The sequence below is a fragment of the Bidens hawaiensis genome, unplaced genomic scaffold (genome assembly GCF_021521415.1).
Source record: "Bidens hawaiensis isolate Kalapana, Puna unplaced genomic scaffold, B.hawaiensis_p1.1 tig00066544_1, whole genome shotgun sequence".
NCBI classification, from domain to species: Eukaryota; Viridiplantae; Streptophyta; class Magnoliopsida; order Asterales; family Asteraceae; genus Bidens; species Bidens hawaiensis.
In genome coordinates, this window is record NW_027501839.1 from 1 (window position 1) to 15,266 (window position 15,266).

The 15,266-nt window shown below is 33.6% G+C and overlaps 3 protein-coding genes across 3 annotated transcripts; 2 read left to right on the forward strand and 1 right to left on the reverse strand.

The window, feature by feature from the left end:
* Nucleotides 1–7: 7 nt before the first annotated feature.
* Nucleotides 8–3,462, reverse strand: LOC143604768 (uncharacterized; the record flags this gene model as incomplete). Its single annotated transcript, XM_077081154.1, has 10 exons — nucleotides 3,376–3,462; nucleotides 3,242–3,281; nucleotides 1,777–1,992; nucleotides 1,555–1,614; nucleotides 1,210–1,377; nucleotides 860–935; nucleotides 550–752; nucleotides 443–476; nucleotides 247–332; nucleotides 8–41 (listed from the first exon to the last, which is right to left on the reverse strand). Coding segments are annotated over exons 3-10 (865 nt in total), but the record flags the coding sequence as incomplete, so codon positions are not given.
* Nucleotides 3,463–5,517: 2,055 nt separating this feature from the next.
* On the forward strand, nucleotides 5,518–10,603 carry LOC143604766 (uncharacterized). The gene is made up of 7 exons (XM_077081152.1): nucleotides 5,518–5,870; nucleotides 8,541–8,854; nucleotides 8,920–9,072; nucleotides 9,190–9,282; nucleotides 9,390–9,448; nucleotides 10,046–10,139; nucleotides 10,229–10,603. Exons 1-7 carry the CDS (start codon nucleotides 5,594–5,596, stop codon nucleotides 10,448–10,450), a joined length of 1,212 nt encoding a protein of 403 aa, XP_076937267.1. The 5' UTR covers nucleotides 5,518–5,593; the 3' UTR covers nucleotides 10,451–10,603.
* A 2,989-nt stretch (nucleotides 10,604–13,592) lies between these two features.
* On the forward strand, nucleotides 13,593–14,363 carry LOC143604765 (F-box protein At5g07610-like). The gene has a single exon (XM_077081151.1). The coding sequence runs from the start codon at nucleotides 13,593–13,595 to the stop codon at nucleotides 14,361–14,363; it is 771 nt and encodes a 256-aa protein (XP_076937266.1).
* Nucleotides 14,364–15,266: the final 903 nt, after the last annotated feature.

Here is a 15,266-nt window from a genome sequence, read left to right on the forward strand (position 1 = left end):
TTGCTACTATCATTGCTCGACTTTGATGTCGAGGTAGAAGCCTTCAAAAGATGTAACACGTTTATTATGATTACCAAAACAGTATTGATAAAAAATAATATAAATCTTTGAATAAGAACGATTTAAGAGGCTGTGTGCATAAAGAAAGACTTTGGGCTAATTTCCACCGGTTCGGCCGGTTAGAGATATAAACACAATCCAAACAGGCACGTGTTTAATTAAATGGATCAAAAGTTCATCCCCTACCTTTAATATGCTCTTCACTTTATTATGCTCTACATGCCTCACGGGAACGTTTGATCCACTTGGTGTGGGAACTTTAATATGTGATTCTGGGCCATGATAAACAATATATAATAATAAGCGGTTTATATCTGACAATGAATGTAACAAGCGATTGTTCATTCAAATTTAATGAAAGATATGTTAACAGCAGACTGACCTTTGGATACAGGAATATTTGGTGACTCTTTGAGCTGCAAGTCATAAGTAAACATGTTATTTATTTAATAATAATTTGCGGAAATATTTAACAAGTCGAGACATTACCTCTGAAATTCTAACCTCAGATTCAATATCAGCTTCTTCTTTATCTTCATCTTCGTCAGTGATCTCAGCTTCTTCGTTCTCTTCATCTTCGTCAGTGATCTCGGCTTCTTCTTTCTCTTCATCTTCGTCAGTAATCTCAGCTTCAAGTTCTTCCTTTTCAAGTTCTTCCATCCGGGATAAAATACGAGCAAAATCATCTTCACCTGAAATTCATATTTAACTCAAGACTTTCAGCTGGTTATTTCTAAACAACATATGGTTCAAAAATCTATAGAACTAGATGTTTTCTCAAATAGAAAGAGATATGAACCTGCTGCTGTTGTCGCCTTATCTTCATTTAAAGCTTCATCATCAACATACTCTTCTCTTATTTCTACAATACCCTCCTGTTCACATCATCAGATGATGTTAATACCTTGTGTCTCGTCTTTTTTAAAACAAAACATACAGAGATACTAACTCATGGATATATAACGATACTCTACATAAGTCGGTAGATCAATAAAGATACACCATATGTTTCAACATAAGTGGAAACTACATGCAACAGTTCATATTCTTCAAGCAATTCCAAGTATCATTTATCATTCAATGATTCAAACGAGAGCAGATCATGACTAAAACCTAATTGCTATTAGTGCAGAATAAAAGACAACTTACTGCAGCCTCAGAAGCGGTTTCATCAAAGAAAGAGGCCTCAAATTTGAGATCCTTTATAAATGCATTGACTGTATCAATCTGTGACTCTAGATTCTTCCCTCTTCTTTTCAAAATCTCAACTGTTTGTTTAGCTGTTCTTTCAGCATAATAACCTTCTCCTAACAGAACCTGCAAACAAATTGGATATGCCTCGTAAGGTCTGGACATTAGTTATAGCAGTTTATTTTGATACTACAATCTTTTAAGATGTGGCACAAAAATAATATTTACCCAATTTTATCATCTAAACTTGCTGATACAAAAGGTTGAAATAATAACAACAAACATATAAAAAAGAAAAATTACCATTAACTCATTGGTATGTATCAATCTGCCAGGAAAGAAGGCTGCCTTCCCAAAAGGAACCTGAAAAATATAACACAAAGAAACTCGTGTTATATTATATAGAACATAATTATCCATTAAAAACTGTGTTAATAAGTTAATAGCTATCAATCAAGCGTCACAGCAGAAAAAAGTAACACTTCAAATGAAACGACAAAACAATTGAAGATGTGGAAGACTTGCCATTATATCGTGGTGCAGTTGATCGGGAAGCTTCTTAACGAGATTAACAAGACTGGTGTTATCATTGAGAAACGATTGCAACTGTTGAACCTCTTTCTGGCGTTCGGATATAACTTCTTGAACATGTACAGACGCTCTTTGGGTGTCCTCCGGTGCGAAAACTGAAGATAATGATGTCACAGTTCCCTTCACGGGTTCACCCATTGCTCGATCACCCTGTTTCCAGTTTGGATAATTAACAGCACGTAGTAAATATATATTTAATAAAGGTTTATGACTTCTGTAACTTGAACATTAACATCAGAAAAAAACATATTAAATAAACACGCACCCAACACAAGTAAATAACCCCTCAATCTAAACGCATAAGCAGGCTGCAGGCAAAACCAAAATGCAAACATAACGGAGACATAAACAGAACAACTCTCTACTTTTATCAAGGACTTTCGCAGTGATGAGTAGACTTAGTGAAACTGGCAGGGTTGGGTAACGGGTCAGTTATAAGTAGATCTGAGTCAGTCAGGGATGCAAACGAGCCGACCCGCTTGTGAGCTACTCGAGTTCGGCTCGTGAAAAAGCTCGATCGATCCGAGCTTAAACGAGCATGAGCTCGAGCCTAAAAATAAGCTCGCTCAATAAACGAGCCCGAGATTCACTTATCGAGCTCGAGTGGGCTCACAAGCCTAAACGAGCCGACCTCGAGCATAAAAAACTACTCACGATCCAAACTCAAGCTTTAGAAATAGATATCGAAACGAGCTGAGCTCGAGCCTTGTGTAAGTTAAAATGTTAAACGAGCCAAGCTCGAGCCCTTTGTAAGTTAAAATGTTAAACGAGCCGAGCTCGAACTCTTTGTAAGTTAAACGAGCCGAGCTCAAGCCTAGTCAAACTCGGGCTCTGCTCGGCTCAATTGCACCACTAAACATAACAATCTAAAAACAAGAAGATACAGTAACAAATTTTAAAAAAGTCCATCTAAAAACCACTAGCAACCTAATCAAATAACAATCTAAAACCCATAACCGACAACTTTACGGCTACACAACGGACACATTCAAAAAAGAATAACAAGAGTAACAACAGCAAAAGGCAAAGTAACCAGCTTCCGAGCTTTCTAAACATTCATTCATAGTCTTCATTATTCGACTATTTTTGTTTTGTATTAAAAAATGAGTTTAGTATCACAGCAGTTGCAATTAAACATATGAACAAAAACACAAGCAATCCGTGAAATAGGTATATCGAATCAACGGATAAACTTATTATTTTGTAACAAAATTAATAAGCCACTAAAGATTATTTACAATGCATAAACAAAGGTTACTTCAACTAAATACAAACTGATATCAATATTTATATTTTAAGTGCATAAACATACTTACTAATTACTATCTAAATAAATAATTCTACATATCCTGAATCTGAACATTATTATAATCGGAGAGTAATAAAATAAAAATCTGACCTGTATACAAAGGAGTCGACTGTGTTGGATTCAACGTGAACTATAAAAACAAAAAATAATAATAATAATAATAATTGAAATTAGGGCTTAGAGTTTAGTGACCGGAAACTTAATTAGTTGAAATCAATATTAACCTTCAATGAGAGTAGAGAATGTGAAACAAGCTTAATTAATTAATTAATTAATTGAGCTCAAAAGTATGAGACGAATGTCGTCGATGACGATGAACTTCTAGAATTTGCGCATAATAAATATTATAGTAATAATAATTGGGCTACAACTTAGAAACATGAAAAGGGCCTTAAGGACTGATTTCGAGTATGGTTAAAAAAAAGTTAAAAACAAGGTTTGGGAGGAATCGGTTTTAGGTTTGGTCGGGCCCGATCCCGAATACGAATTTTTATAAGGTTTTGGTTGAGACAGGTTATGAATTGGTAGAGATGGAACCGGTTCCAGTGGAGATTTGGTCGGGTCCGATCCCGAATTTGAATTTTCAAAGAAAACAAAACCTGATTCGTATCCATGAGTCGGGTTGAACCAGATCCGGTTTTGAGTCAGATCCGAAATGAGGTTTTTTTGCCCACCTCAATTGAGGAGGGGCTAGATTGAAATGCTTTTACGTTCAGTGAATTTTAAATTTTTTGGTATTTCTATATTCAAGCTCTATATTAATTACTCCCTCCGTTTCATTATAAGTATCAATGTTTGAAAATCACAAAGTTTAAGGTGGATTGAATTACTACTTTTTTTTCTTACCAAATGACATTAATACCCTTCAAAAGTAGGTCCATCAATATTGTTTATTAATGTTAGTTGTGTGTGTTTAAGGGTAAACTTGGAAAATTACTAATAAATTTTGAAAGTGGACACTTGTAATGGGATAAATAAAAAAGGAAATGTGAACACTTATAATGGGACGGAGGGAGTATGATTTTACATTCATGCTCTATATTAATTAGGGATGAACAAATGATGCCGTGCATCGATATCGAAACATGTATCGTCGGGAACATTATGATACTAACTTTTTGAGGTTTCGAGATCGTTACAGTACCTATATTATATTGAATCTTTACATTCGCACCTGGTACGTATTTTTGGTGTTGATATCCTAAATACCGGTACTTTCATCGAGCTCATCCCTAATTAATATAGAGCATGTCAATACACGAGAGTGCGAGACATGGTTATATAATCACTTATATAAAACAAAGATTACAATGCCAGATCTAATATCTCACTCATTGTCATCCCCGATAATCGTCATGGTAACGGTAGAGTAATAAAAGTGATAAATGATAATTAAATTATTTTTATTAAAAAAATAGTTTGGTTCGTTTATTTTTGTTAAAAAAATGTGGTTCTTTTCATTTATTTTTATTAAAAAAGTAGTTTGGTTTGTTTCTTTTTTTAATTAAAAATTGGTTCAGTTCGTTTATTTTTGTTCGAAAATTTTAATTTAAAACAATTGTTTACCATATAAGCAGTCCACATTACTATTTTTGTCACGTCATCATATACGTCATTAAAAAACTAAAGCAATCTAACTAGGGATGACAATGGGTCGGGTTTAGGTATTCCCAAACCCATACTCGGTTATGAAAGTCTGTCCCAAACCCGTCGGGTTTTAATCGGGAAATTACCCGTCGGATTTCGGGTTTTTCCATCAGGTTCGGGTTTCTTATCGGGTTTTGATAAAATACCCGTCGGGTATATCCGGCTCAAAACCCGCTAGGTTTATACCGGGTTTTGACAAAATATAACTAATCGATTACAAAGATGATTACTGTAAAGATAAAATGTCTCAAATAATTGACATAAACAAGTCCGACAAATAATATATTTGGAATATAGTATATGTATAATATAATAAGCTATATCTGGTACATAATCGAGTAAATGAGTTTATGTTATCGGGTAATCGGGTTGGGTATATTAGAAAACCCAAACCCGTCTCAAACCCGCGAAAAATTTCAAAACTAATCCCAATCCCTAATGAATCGAGTATTACCCGTTCCATTTATATTGAATTTCAGGTTTCCCATCAAGTTCGGGTTTAATTGTCATTCCTAAATCTAACCCTGTTAATGAAGAGTTCATTGACAACCAATAATCTAAACTTGAGACTACTGTGATACATTTTTAAATTTTAGCTTAGCAGCGATAAATTAAATTAGACAAAGCGTTTATTATTAAAATTTAAAATCCCATGTCCCTCAAATTATGGATCGATATTAAAAGGCTTAAAAGCTAACACGTGTAACAGAACCCCAAATCCAACTATACGTGCATCTTCCATGTCCATGGAAGCCAAAGCTCAGAGTCCCACATAACCTTGACATACCAATACCCATGGCTCCTATCACCCAATACCCATTTGCATCCAACATATTAATCAAACCATCCACTGAAACAAACCACAAAAGAAGCAGCATCACCTTAATCAGAGCAGTCAAAGACTCATCATCATCTGACTCACAACAACAACAACAACCAGACCCAGTTAAGCTAGCACTAGCCAGAGCCAAAGCTTACAAGAAGTCAATCCAAACAAACCGAACTCCTAATATTACTCAAAATCCAGACCCTGGTTCAGAGAAGTCACTAGTTGTGGAAAACAAAGATAAAGGTTTGTTATTTGTGTAGTAAGATTACTCACAAGCTAGTTGTGATCGGATCGATAAAAAAGCTTGAAACAAGCTCTGACTCGAGCCCAAGCCCGAGCTCAAACCTTATATATTTTTGTAAAAGTTTTACCTTATGCTTCAAAGCCGAGCTTGAGTCAAACTTTGACTCGTTTAATGTACTACATAAGCTCGAGCGGCGAAGCATGAATGAAAACGAGGGGATTCAATATGTATATATATTTTTTTCATAAATGGGGTCGGGCTTAAATTTTTTGGACAAAAACGGGTAAATAATTTTTGGACAAAAACTTGTATATATATATATATATATAGGATTAGGATAATGTGAGAACAATTTTGAAATTTAGAATTTTGAGAACCATTTTAGACCATAAAAAACACTCTTTTTGACAAAAAAAAATAGAAAAGAAATTATATAACAAAAAAAAAGTAAAAAAACCAAAAATTTTTATTTTTCATCCGAGTTTTATAAAAAAATTGAAAAAAAATATCGGTTTAACAAAATTATACATATATGTATAATGCTTATTTTTAAAATTTTATACATGTTTTTTTATACACATATATACAATTTAAGGTATATAATCATGGAAAAGGGTTTGAATAAAAATAAGTGTTTTGAAGAAGAATAAGAAGCAATAAGAGTTCGACATGTGGCATTAAGCAAATAAAACTATAAAGGGCATATTAGTCTTTAGTGTTAATTATAATTTTGATAATTATCAAAGTTAACTATCCTGTTTTTTTGGATCTGGATCGATGATATGATATAGCCGGAGGTATTTTGAAATGTACAAAATTAAAAATGCTCCTCCTCTTACCTTCAAGACCTCATGATAATAATGATTTTATAACTTTGTTGTGCTGGAAAGCACTCACGCATGAATTCACCAAACTGTTTGTAAATTATCCAAAACATTTAATTATACATATTTGTTTTATGGGGTAATTTGAAAACTCTTATGATTTTATTTTTGTTTCCGTTGAGTTGATTTTATAATTGTTCAGATACCTTTTTCGTATTTTGATTCATAAATAGATAAGATTAATAGAGTTTTATTTATTAACATAGTTTCTTAGTTCATAACAATACTTTTTTATTTTCAAAGATTTGATTGTGTTTTTTTTTTTTATTTTGGAAAAATCCATGATTTTAGCCTAAAATTTTAAGAACATTTAAAACACTATGTAATTTAAAAAAGCAATATGGACGAAATTACCCCTGGCAGTTTTAAAACCAACTTGCAAAATAAAACACTATGTAGATTTTGGTCAACTTTCAATCTAGACCATTAATTACCTACATCTAAGGACCAAGATTTATTCTTATGCTTCTTAAGAAACATCTTATTTTTATAATAACCCTACCCTAAGATCATGTATATATGTGTACATTACGTAACTAGAGATTAAATGAAATTATACACATGTATATAATACGAAGTTTTTTTTTTGTTTTTTTATGAAACCGGAATGAAATATAAGAATTTTGGTTTTTTTACTTTTTTTAAATTTTTTTTATTTTTTGTTTTACTCCGTATGATTTTTTTAAATATTTTTTAGAGGTTTTTTTAGTGGTCCAAAATGGTTCTCAAAGTTCTCAATTTTTAAATGGTTCTCTTAGGATCCTTACCCTATATATATATATATATATATATATATATATATACACTGTACTAGGCAAAAAGGGGACCCTTGGGTCTCCGTTAAGCTTCGTCCCGGCTTATTCAATTGACTAAATCAGTTATTTCTCAAAATATATAAAAATAATTAATATAATGTATAAACTGATTAATAAATAATAAAAAGGCCAAGCTCGAGGTTTAAAAAACAACTCACTAGCTGAGCTCGAGCTGAAAAAAGCCGAGATCAAGCTCTCGTAAGTCAGATTAAGCCGAGCTCAAACCTAGTTAGGCTCGGCTTGGCTTGTTTACACCCTTAGAAATTGTAGTCGCAAACTAGTTGAGATCAGATCAGTAAAAAGCTCAAAACGAGCTAAGCCATCGAGCTCAAGCCTCAACTAAAGCTCGTTTATTGTCGAGCCTGAGCCTAAGCTCTAGCCTTATATGGGAAGATCATCTAGGCTTGTCGAGCCTAGTGTATATTCAAGTTTTATCCATTTTGTACTTCTATGTATTAGTTAGACACTGTAGAGCCAAGCTCTGGCTCGTTTAAGTATTTCGCACGAGCCTGAGTCGAGCCTAGGCTCGTTAAGGTTTTTCTCAAAATATGTAAATATAGCTAAAAATGTATATGAGTTATTTAATATATAATAAACGAGCCGAGCTTGAGAAAACAACTCACAAACCTAGCTTGAGTTATAGAAAAAGAGCTTGAGGTCTCCTAAGTTAAAACGAGCTGAGCTTTGGCTCATTTAAGTATTACACACGAGCATGAACCGAGCCTAGGCTCGTTAAAGTTTTCTCAAAATATATAAAAAATAACTAATAATGTATATAAGTATTATTTAATAAATAACAAATGAGCCGAGCTTGAGCTTGAGTTTTGGAAAAGGAGCTCGAGCTCTCGTAAGTTAAAACGAGTTCGGGCTCGAACTCGACTCGTTTACACCCCTAGTAAGAACTACTGATTTTGGCATTCTACTATTCTTAGAACTAATTTTCACTATTGCGTGTAAATTTGTGCTATAGGGTTCGATCAACCGAATGAATTCGAGAGGATCGATAAGAAGGATGAGCCCAAAGTTTCAGCAATTGACTTTGTGGGCTTAGGATTTGCCGATAAGAAGGAAGGCAGAGGATTGCCAGCTGGTTTGATTCCGATAAGTGATCCGTTTCCGTCAGGAGATTTACCAGATGTTGAAATCATTGTTGGTGATACAAGTAAATTTAGTAATAAAAGAACCTCGGATTCGAACACAACTACTGAAGGCGACACCGAACTTTATAAGCCGAAAGTATCTACGTGGGGTGTTTTCCCTAGACCGAATAACATATCCAAAACAGTAAGATATTGTTGTTAACTTGTTATTGTAAGTTAAATTATTATGTTGTTATAATTATAATTTAGTATGGTGGCGGGAAAACTATTCGACCCGGAGAGGTGCTTGAAACAGCAGAATCCAAGGCTGCAAAACAGGCACGGACACGACAACTGATTGCCGCGTATAACCGCCAGATGGGTTTGAATATTGATCCGAAGTTGAAAGCCGAATGTGAGAAGGTGTGCTTGAAACTTGATGGTACCGTTTTCACATGTAACTTCTTTTAATTTTATTGTTTAGAATTTAGTAAATATGATTGAATAACAACTTGTTAGCAATTTTGTTAACATATTTAGGTTTTGAAAGATGGAGATTATTTAATGGAGACCGGAAAGTTAAAGGATGCAATAGGTTTTTATGAAAAAGTTATGGATAAGTTGGTATACCAGGTAATGTTTCTTATAATATATATATATATATATATATATATATATATATATATATATATATATATTTGAATAAAGTGATTGAAAATTATGATTCTTTGTTTATGCAGAGTGAACTTCATGGTTTAGCTGCATTGCAATGGTCTATCTGTCAAGACTCCCTCAACAGGTTCAGACTTGTTATTATTGTTACTTTGTTATGATGCAAATGGCAAGTATGCAAATTAATTTTATATAAATATTTTAGAGTAGATTATACTTTCGTCGAGCTATATAGCAAACTATAGATCGCGTCCTTAAATTAAAGAAATAATAGAAATTGTCCTTTATGTTCAAATTTGCTTACACGTTTCGTCTTTTCCACTAACGAACGTTAATTTTTTATGCTAACTTTAGTCATTACATAGCGCATGATGGCAATTTGGTCTTTTGCCCTTTGTAATTAAAAAAATAAAAATATAATCTTTTTCACCCTTTTTAATGAGAAAATAAAATTTTAATCTTTTTTACCCTTTTTACTGAAGAAAGTAAAATTAAATCTGCTAGTGGAAATGATGAAATGTGCAAAGAAATTTGAACATAGAGAACAATTTCGGGTAGTTCCTTAGTTTAAGGACGAAACCTAAAATTTGCTATATACTTAATGACGAAAAATGTAATTTTCTCAATATATTATCTGAAAAGGTAATATTCCAATTAATATGTAATTGTTGTTGTCATATATTTTTGTTAGAAGTAGATATTCAATGGTTTCATGTGTTGATAGATCCATTGAAGCCCGTGCTATGTATGAGAAGTTGCAGTCTCACCCAAACGTTGGCGTGAGCAAGAGAGCGCGACAGTTTGTGTTCAGCTTCCAGGTGATCGAATTCTTCAAAGATTTTTATTTTTAAAGTTATATTATTATAAGCTAAGTTTGACCGTCTAAAGTCAAACTTGTCAATTTCAGGCAATGGAGATGATGAAGGTGACAAGTTTGGGTGGTTCAAAACGCAAAACAGGGTACCAAAACTTCTTTGATGCGTTCGTTGAAAAGAAGAATAACGTGTCTTCAAATGAAGTTGAAGGCGAAGACGAAGATGCAGTTATTCAAGCGTTACCATATGTGATCTTTCTTGTTTCTCCGGTTTTAATGATTCTGGGAGTTATTGTACAAAAAAGGCTATTATGAGTCATAAATGATGAAACATTTGTATATGGAATTGCACACTATCCTTCAAAATGATACTAGCTTCCATGTTTTGTAAATGTTTTTGCTCAACAATAAATCCTCTAGTGACCTTTGCTTTGTTTCCTTTCCAAGAACACGAAAACAAAATTTTGATTTCAACTAAGATCGTCTCTTTCTCTGATTTACTTTAACCTTTGACACACTTACGATAACACCTAACACATCCATTAATACTATAACTTAACTTAGAAAACAAAAAAAATCTATACTAGGTCGGAAACCATGTTACCTTATTTAACTCGATTTACTACCATTCAAAATACGATAACAAAACAAAGAATATTAAAATAAAACTCATACTAAAACTAAAATCAATCTTAACGCTTAATCCTTTTCATTTTCTATCACCTGTTTTAAAATTAACTTTCAACATGCTAGTGTTAAATAATTTTTAACACTGTTAAATCTAAATATTTGTTTTTAGTTTGATGGTGTAACTCATACCCAACTTACAAAAACTTAAAAGGGGTGACGACGCAACTTGTTGCCCTCTTATCTGCCTCTCTATTATAATTAGATTATTTTTTTAGTTCAATGAAATCTAGTTAACTCAATTATTGTTTAGTATGTTTTTAAGACGTCTAAAAATTCTTTAGAAATTTGTTTAGTGTTTTATGTATAATCCAAAGTGGTTGACACCAAGCGTTTTTGACCCTAACACCTAAGACTTTTTTTGTAACCAATTACGTAAAAATTAATTTAAATCTTTTCACATGAGTTTAATAATTTTTACAGTTTAACATTTCACTGGGTGAGTCTAATCTGGAGCGTTAAACTAAGTATGTGCAATTGATATCCTTTCTCAGCCCTCAGGAAGGCTTAATCGGGTATTGAGTGTAGTTCCAAACACCATTAAAAAACATTTAACTTTTAACAGTTTTTGCTAACTTTTAGAAGTACAAAACTAAAGTTGGGGAGTTCAAGTGCTCACATAAGAAGTTAAAGGGCTGCTAATAAGATTATCAAACCCGAAGGACTAATTATGCAAGACAACAGCGTGTAGTACAACATGGTGGATGCATGTCTCCAAGAAATAAGGATCATGGACATCGTGTGTTCATCTCCATGGCATATTTAATTCTTGTAAGTTGTTTTTGAGAAATGAAGCAAAATATTGTTCCAAAACATTCTTGTCCCTTGTCTAGTTCTTAGAGTGTTTGTCTCGTACAAAAGGCTCCCAACAGACTACCACCGGAAGTATTTACATCTTACATTCTACCGGGATAATTTTACATACATTTATCTATTCATCTATATAAAGGATATTCGTATACCCTAAACTCTCAATACAAACAAAATTCAATATTTTCACTGTGGGTACGGTTCGGTTTGGGTCGGTTCTGAGTTAAAACCTAACCAAAAACCAAAACTTCAGTTTTTTTTCCGGTTTTATCATTTAAGCTTGAAAATTTAGGTTTAGAACTTTAGATAATGAATTACTTCATACACTAAACAAAATGATCCAATTACAACAAAACGGTGGATATGCGGGCAACAAGCTGCGTCGCGACCCATTTTGAATGGTAAAACCGATTATTGTACATTTGGATGAAAATATATTACTTAGATGTTTATTATTAAATTATTATAAATTACTTGAAATAAAAGTATATAAATTGGTTCAGTTTTTCTGTTTTTATTATATGGAAAACCAAAAACCTACTCGTAAGTTCGAGTTAAAATATGAGTTAGACATTTATTATTAAATTGTTATAAATGATCTGAAATAAAAGTCTATAAATTTGATTCGGTTTTTCGATTTTATTAGATGAAAAATCAAAAAACCGGCAGTAAGTTTGATTCTACATGAACATCATCATCATCATCATCATCATCATCATCATCATCGTACTCAGTATATCCCACCAATAGCAAAGCTATGTTAGGGTCTGAGGAGGGTAAGATGTAGACAGCCTTACCTCTACCCCATAGGGATAGAGAGGCTGCTTCCGGTGAGACCCCCGGCTCGATGAACATAAATCAAACCGTCGATTTTTATTTCGGTTAAGTTATTTTAATCTCTTCGGTTTCGGATTGGTTTTTAGATTTTTTCCACTCCCCAAATTCTCAAATCACAAACCTCTGAATTCCTTCTCTATGTGTTAGGGTTTCTACAGTCAGCATGTTCAAGAACCGGAAGCTTATTTCACCACCCACCGGTCCAACTGAACCGGTGGCCGGAGGTTCACCGGAACCACCACCATCAGCAGTTGCAGTGGAGTCAAGCAACGACATTTTAACAGAAATCCGTATCCAAACGCTGGTTCTCTTTGATCACAGACGCTAATTTCGCACTTCGCCGGAGCGAAACCCGTAACACGGATCCCCCTTCCGGTATCCTCCTCCAGCGACAATTTGAAAACTTTACTGGATATGACTTTGTCCCGTTGGATACCCGAATTCCCGCATACAGGTAGGGGTGTGCACGATTCGGTTTGGTTCAGTTAATGGCAATAACCGAAACTAGAAACCATAACTGAACACTTTGGTTATTAAAAAACAATAACTGTTTGGTTTCAGTTAATTGGTTATTAGCGTTTAGGTCCTAATCGGTTTGGTTAATTAATCGCTAAACACAAACTTTTGACACGGACTAATTTTTTTTACCTTTGTTAAGAATTTTATTAAAATCCAAATTCAAAACCATAAACATAATAATATACTTTAAAGTCAATGTCATTCGAAATGAATTAATATATGTTATTAATGGAATGAAATATAATGTAATGATTAAAGAAAGTTAGACAAATATATTATTTTAAGGTATTGAAACATAATATCACTAGAAGAATATTGTTAGGATAAAAGTATTGATAATCGGTTTGGTTATTTTCAGTTATAAAAAATGGTTAACTAAAACCAAACCAAAAATCGGTTATTCAAAAAATCAAAAACTTAACGGTGGGTTTATGCTTCGGTTTTCAGTTAATTTGGTTTAACGTTCACCCGAGCCCTATAGGTATCCGAGTTTCAACGCCTTCAATTCGGATTTCTTGGAGCGTATATCCAGCTTTTGCATTCCTGTAACGGTCTGGTTCTGTTGTGCTTCGGACAACACGAGTTACATGTCTTTAATCCATCAATGAATTTGCTTTATAAGCTTCCGGAATTTAATGAATCAGCAGAGGGAGAGTTCACGGCTTCCGCTCGTGTATTAGCTTTCGATCCTACCAAATCACCGCATTACAAAGTCGTGATCGTTGGAGCTGTATATCGTGGTAATAACGATTGCTTCTCGCAAGCACGAACTTATTCTTCAGAAACACGCGCTTGGAAGGTTCATGATGAACTAAGGTTTTGGATCAACATGTTTCGAGTTCGCGTTCAGGATGGATTGATATATTTAAACGACTCGATTTACTGGCTAATGAAAGTGAACGAATTACACAGCATGGTTCTTAAGTTAGACGTAGAGGTTCTAACGTTAAAAAGCACAGCAACTCCTGTGGGGAAAGCACATTCTGATCCCAAGTTGTTCGAGTCTCGTGGTCGTTTACTTCTCGCTCGAGTTGAATGCACCAACGAATTGAATATTTACACGATGACTAGTGAGTTCTTGGACTGTCATTATTTGGATTGGTCAGTGAAGTACACTGTGAAGCTTAATGATATTCTTTGGATGTTCCCCAAAACCAATAGGCCGCACCGACGGGTTTGTGCTGATGTTAAGTGTATCGTGGTGGGCGAAAACGAAGAGGAGTCGTTTCTCGTGATTGAAAGAAACGGAATGGTTATGCGGTATAAGTTCCGGTCGAATACTCTTAATCTCCTCTGTGATTTGGGATCAAAAGTGAAAGCTCATGATAACTTGAGAACACTTCAGTTCATTGCATCATTTGCTGGAGTCATGTGATTAATCTGGTTGGTATGATTTTTGTTATGTCTTATGAATTATGAGTTATATTAAACAATTGTTATATTATAATATTTTTAATCTTAGTTTTTGTGTTGTTTTGTTTGCATCAGGGTGATAATAATAATAATAATAATAATAATAATAATAATAATAATAATATAATATTAATAATAATAATATAAGCTGAAGTGAAGAATTCTGGAGAGCAGCCATGTATACTAGTTAATATAATTATTCCTTGAAGTATTTGTTTTAGTGTTTTATTTGTGTCAAATGATTCCTATGATTAACTAATCCTTTAGAGTTAATATCTAATTCTCATGACAAGTTTTACGAATTAGTTCATGGTATTTGAGAAAGTTACAGAAACCGCAATCAAAAGCCGAAACCATTAATCTCTCAGTACATGCAACGGTAGGAGCATGCCTGTCTCGAGAACCCTTAAAATTCTCGTGGTCAGGCGAGTAAACAAATGACCTTAAAATTGTTAAAAATGTTACTCTAAGGCTATAGGCCGTGGCTAAAAGAATGATACGTGAACAATAATGATGAAAATGAGGCCACTTAAACCAACCCCCCCCCCCCCCCTCCCCCCTTGTTTTTGGTTTTATATAATATTAATGAATGAAATGTTAAAGAATGAGATGTTAACATAGACTGAATGATGGGGATAAGTTATGGAGAAAAAGATGATGTGACGGATGATGGAGAATATGAGGGTTGAACCATATACTGCATAGCCTAAGGATTAGAATCAATACCTATGTTTTTATATACTAAGAGCATCACCAATAAGAAACTCAAAACGCCTCAAAAACATGCTTTGTCAGCTGACACGTCATAAAAACACTCATTCTTCAAAGTCTTTAAAAACCTTTCCAATAAGAAAACCCAAAAACA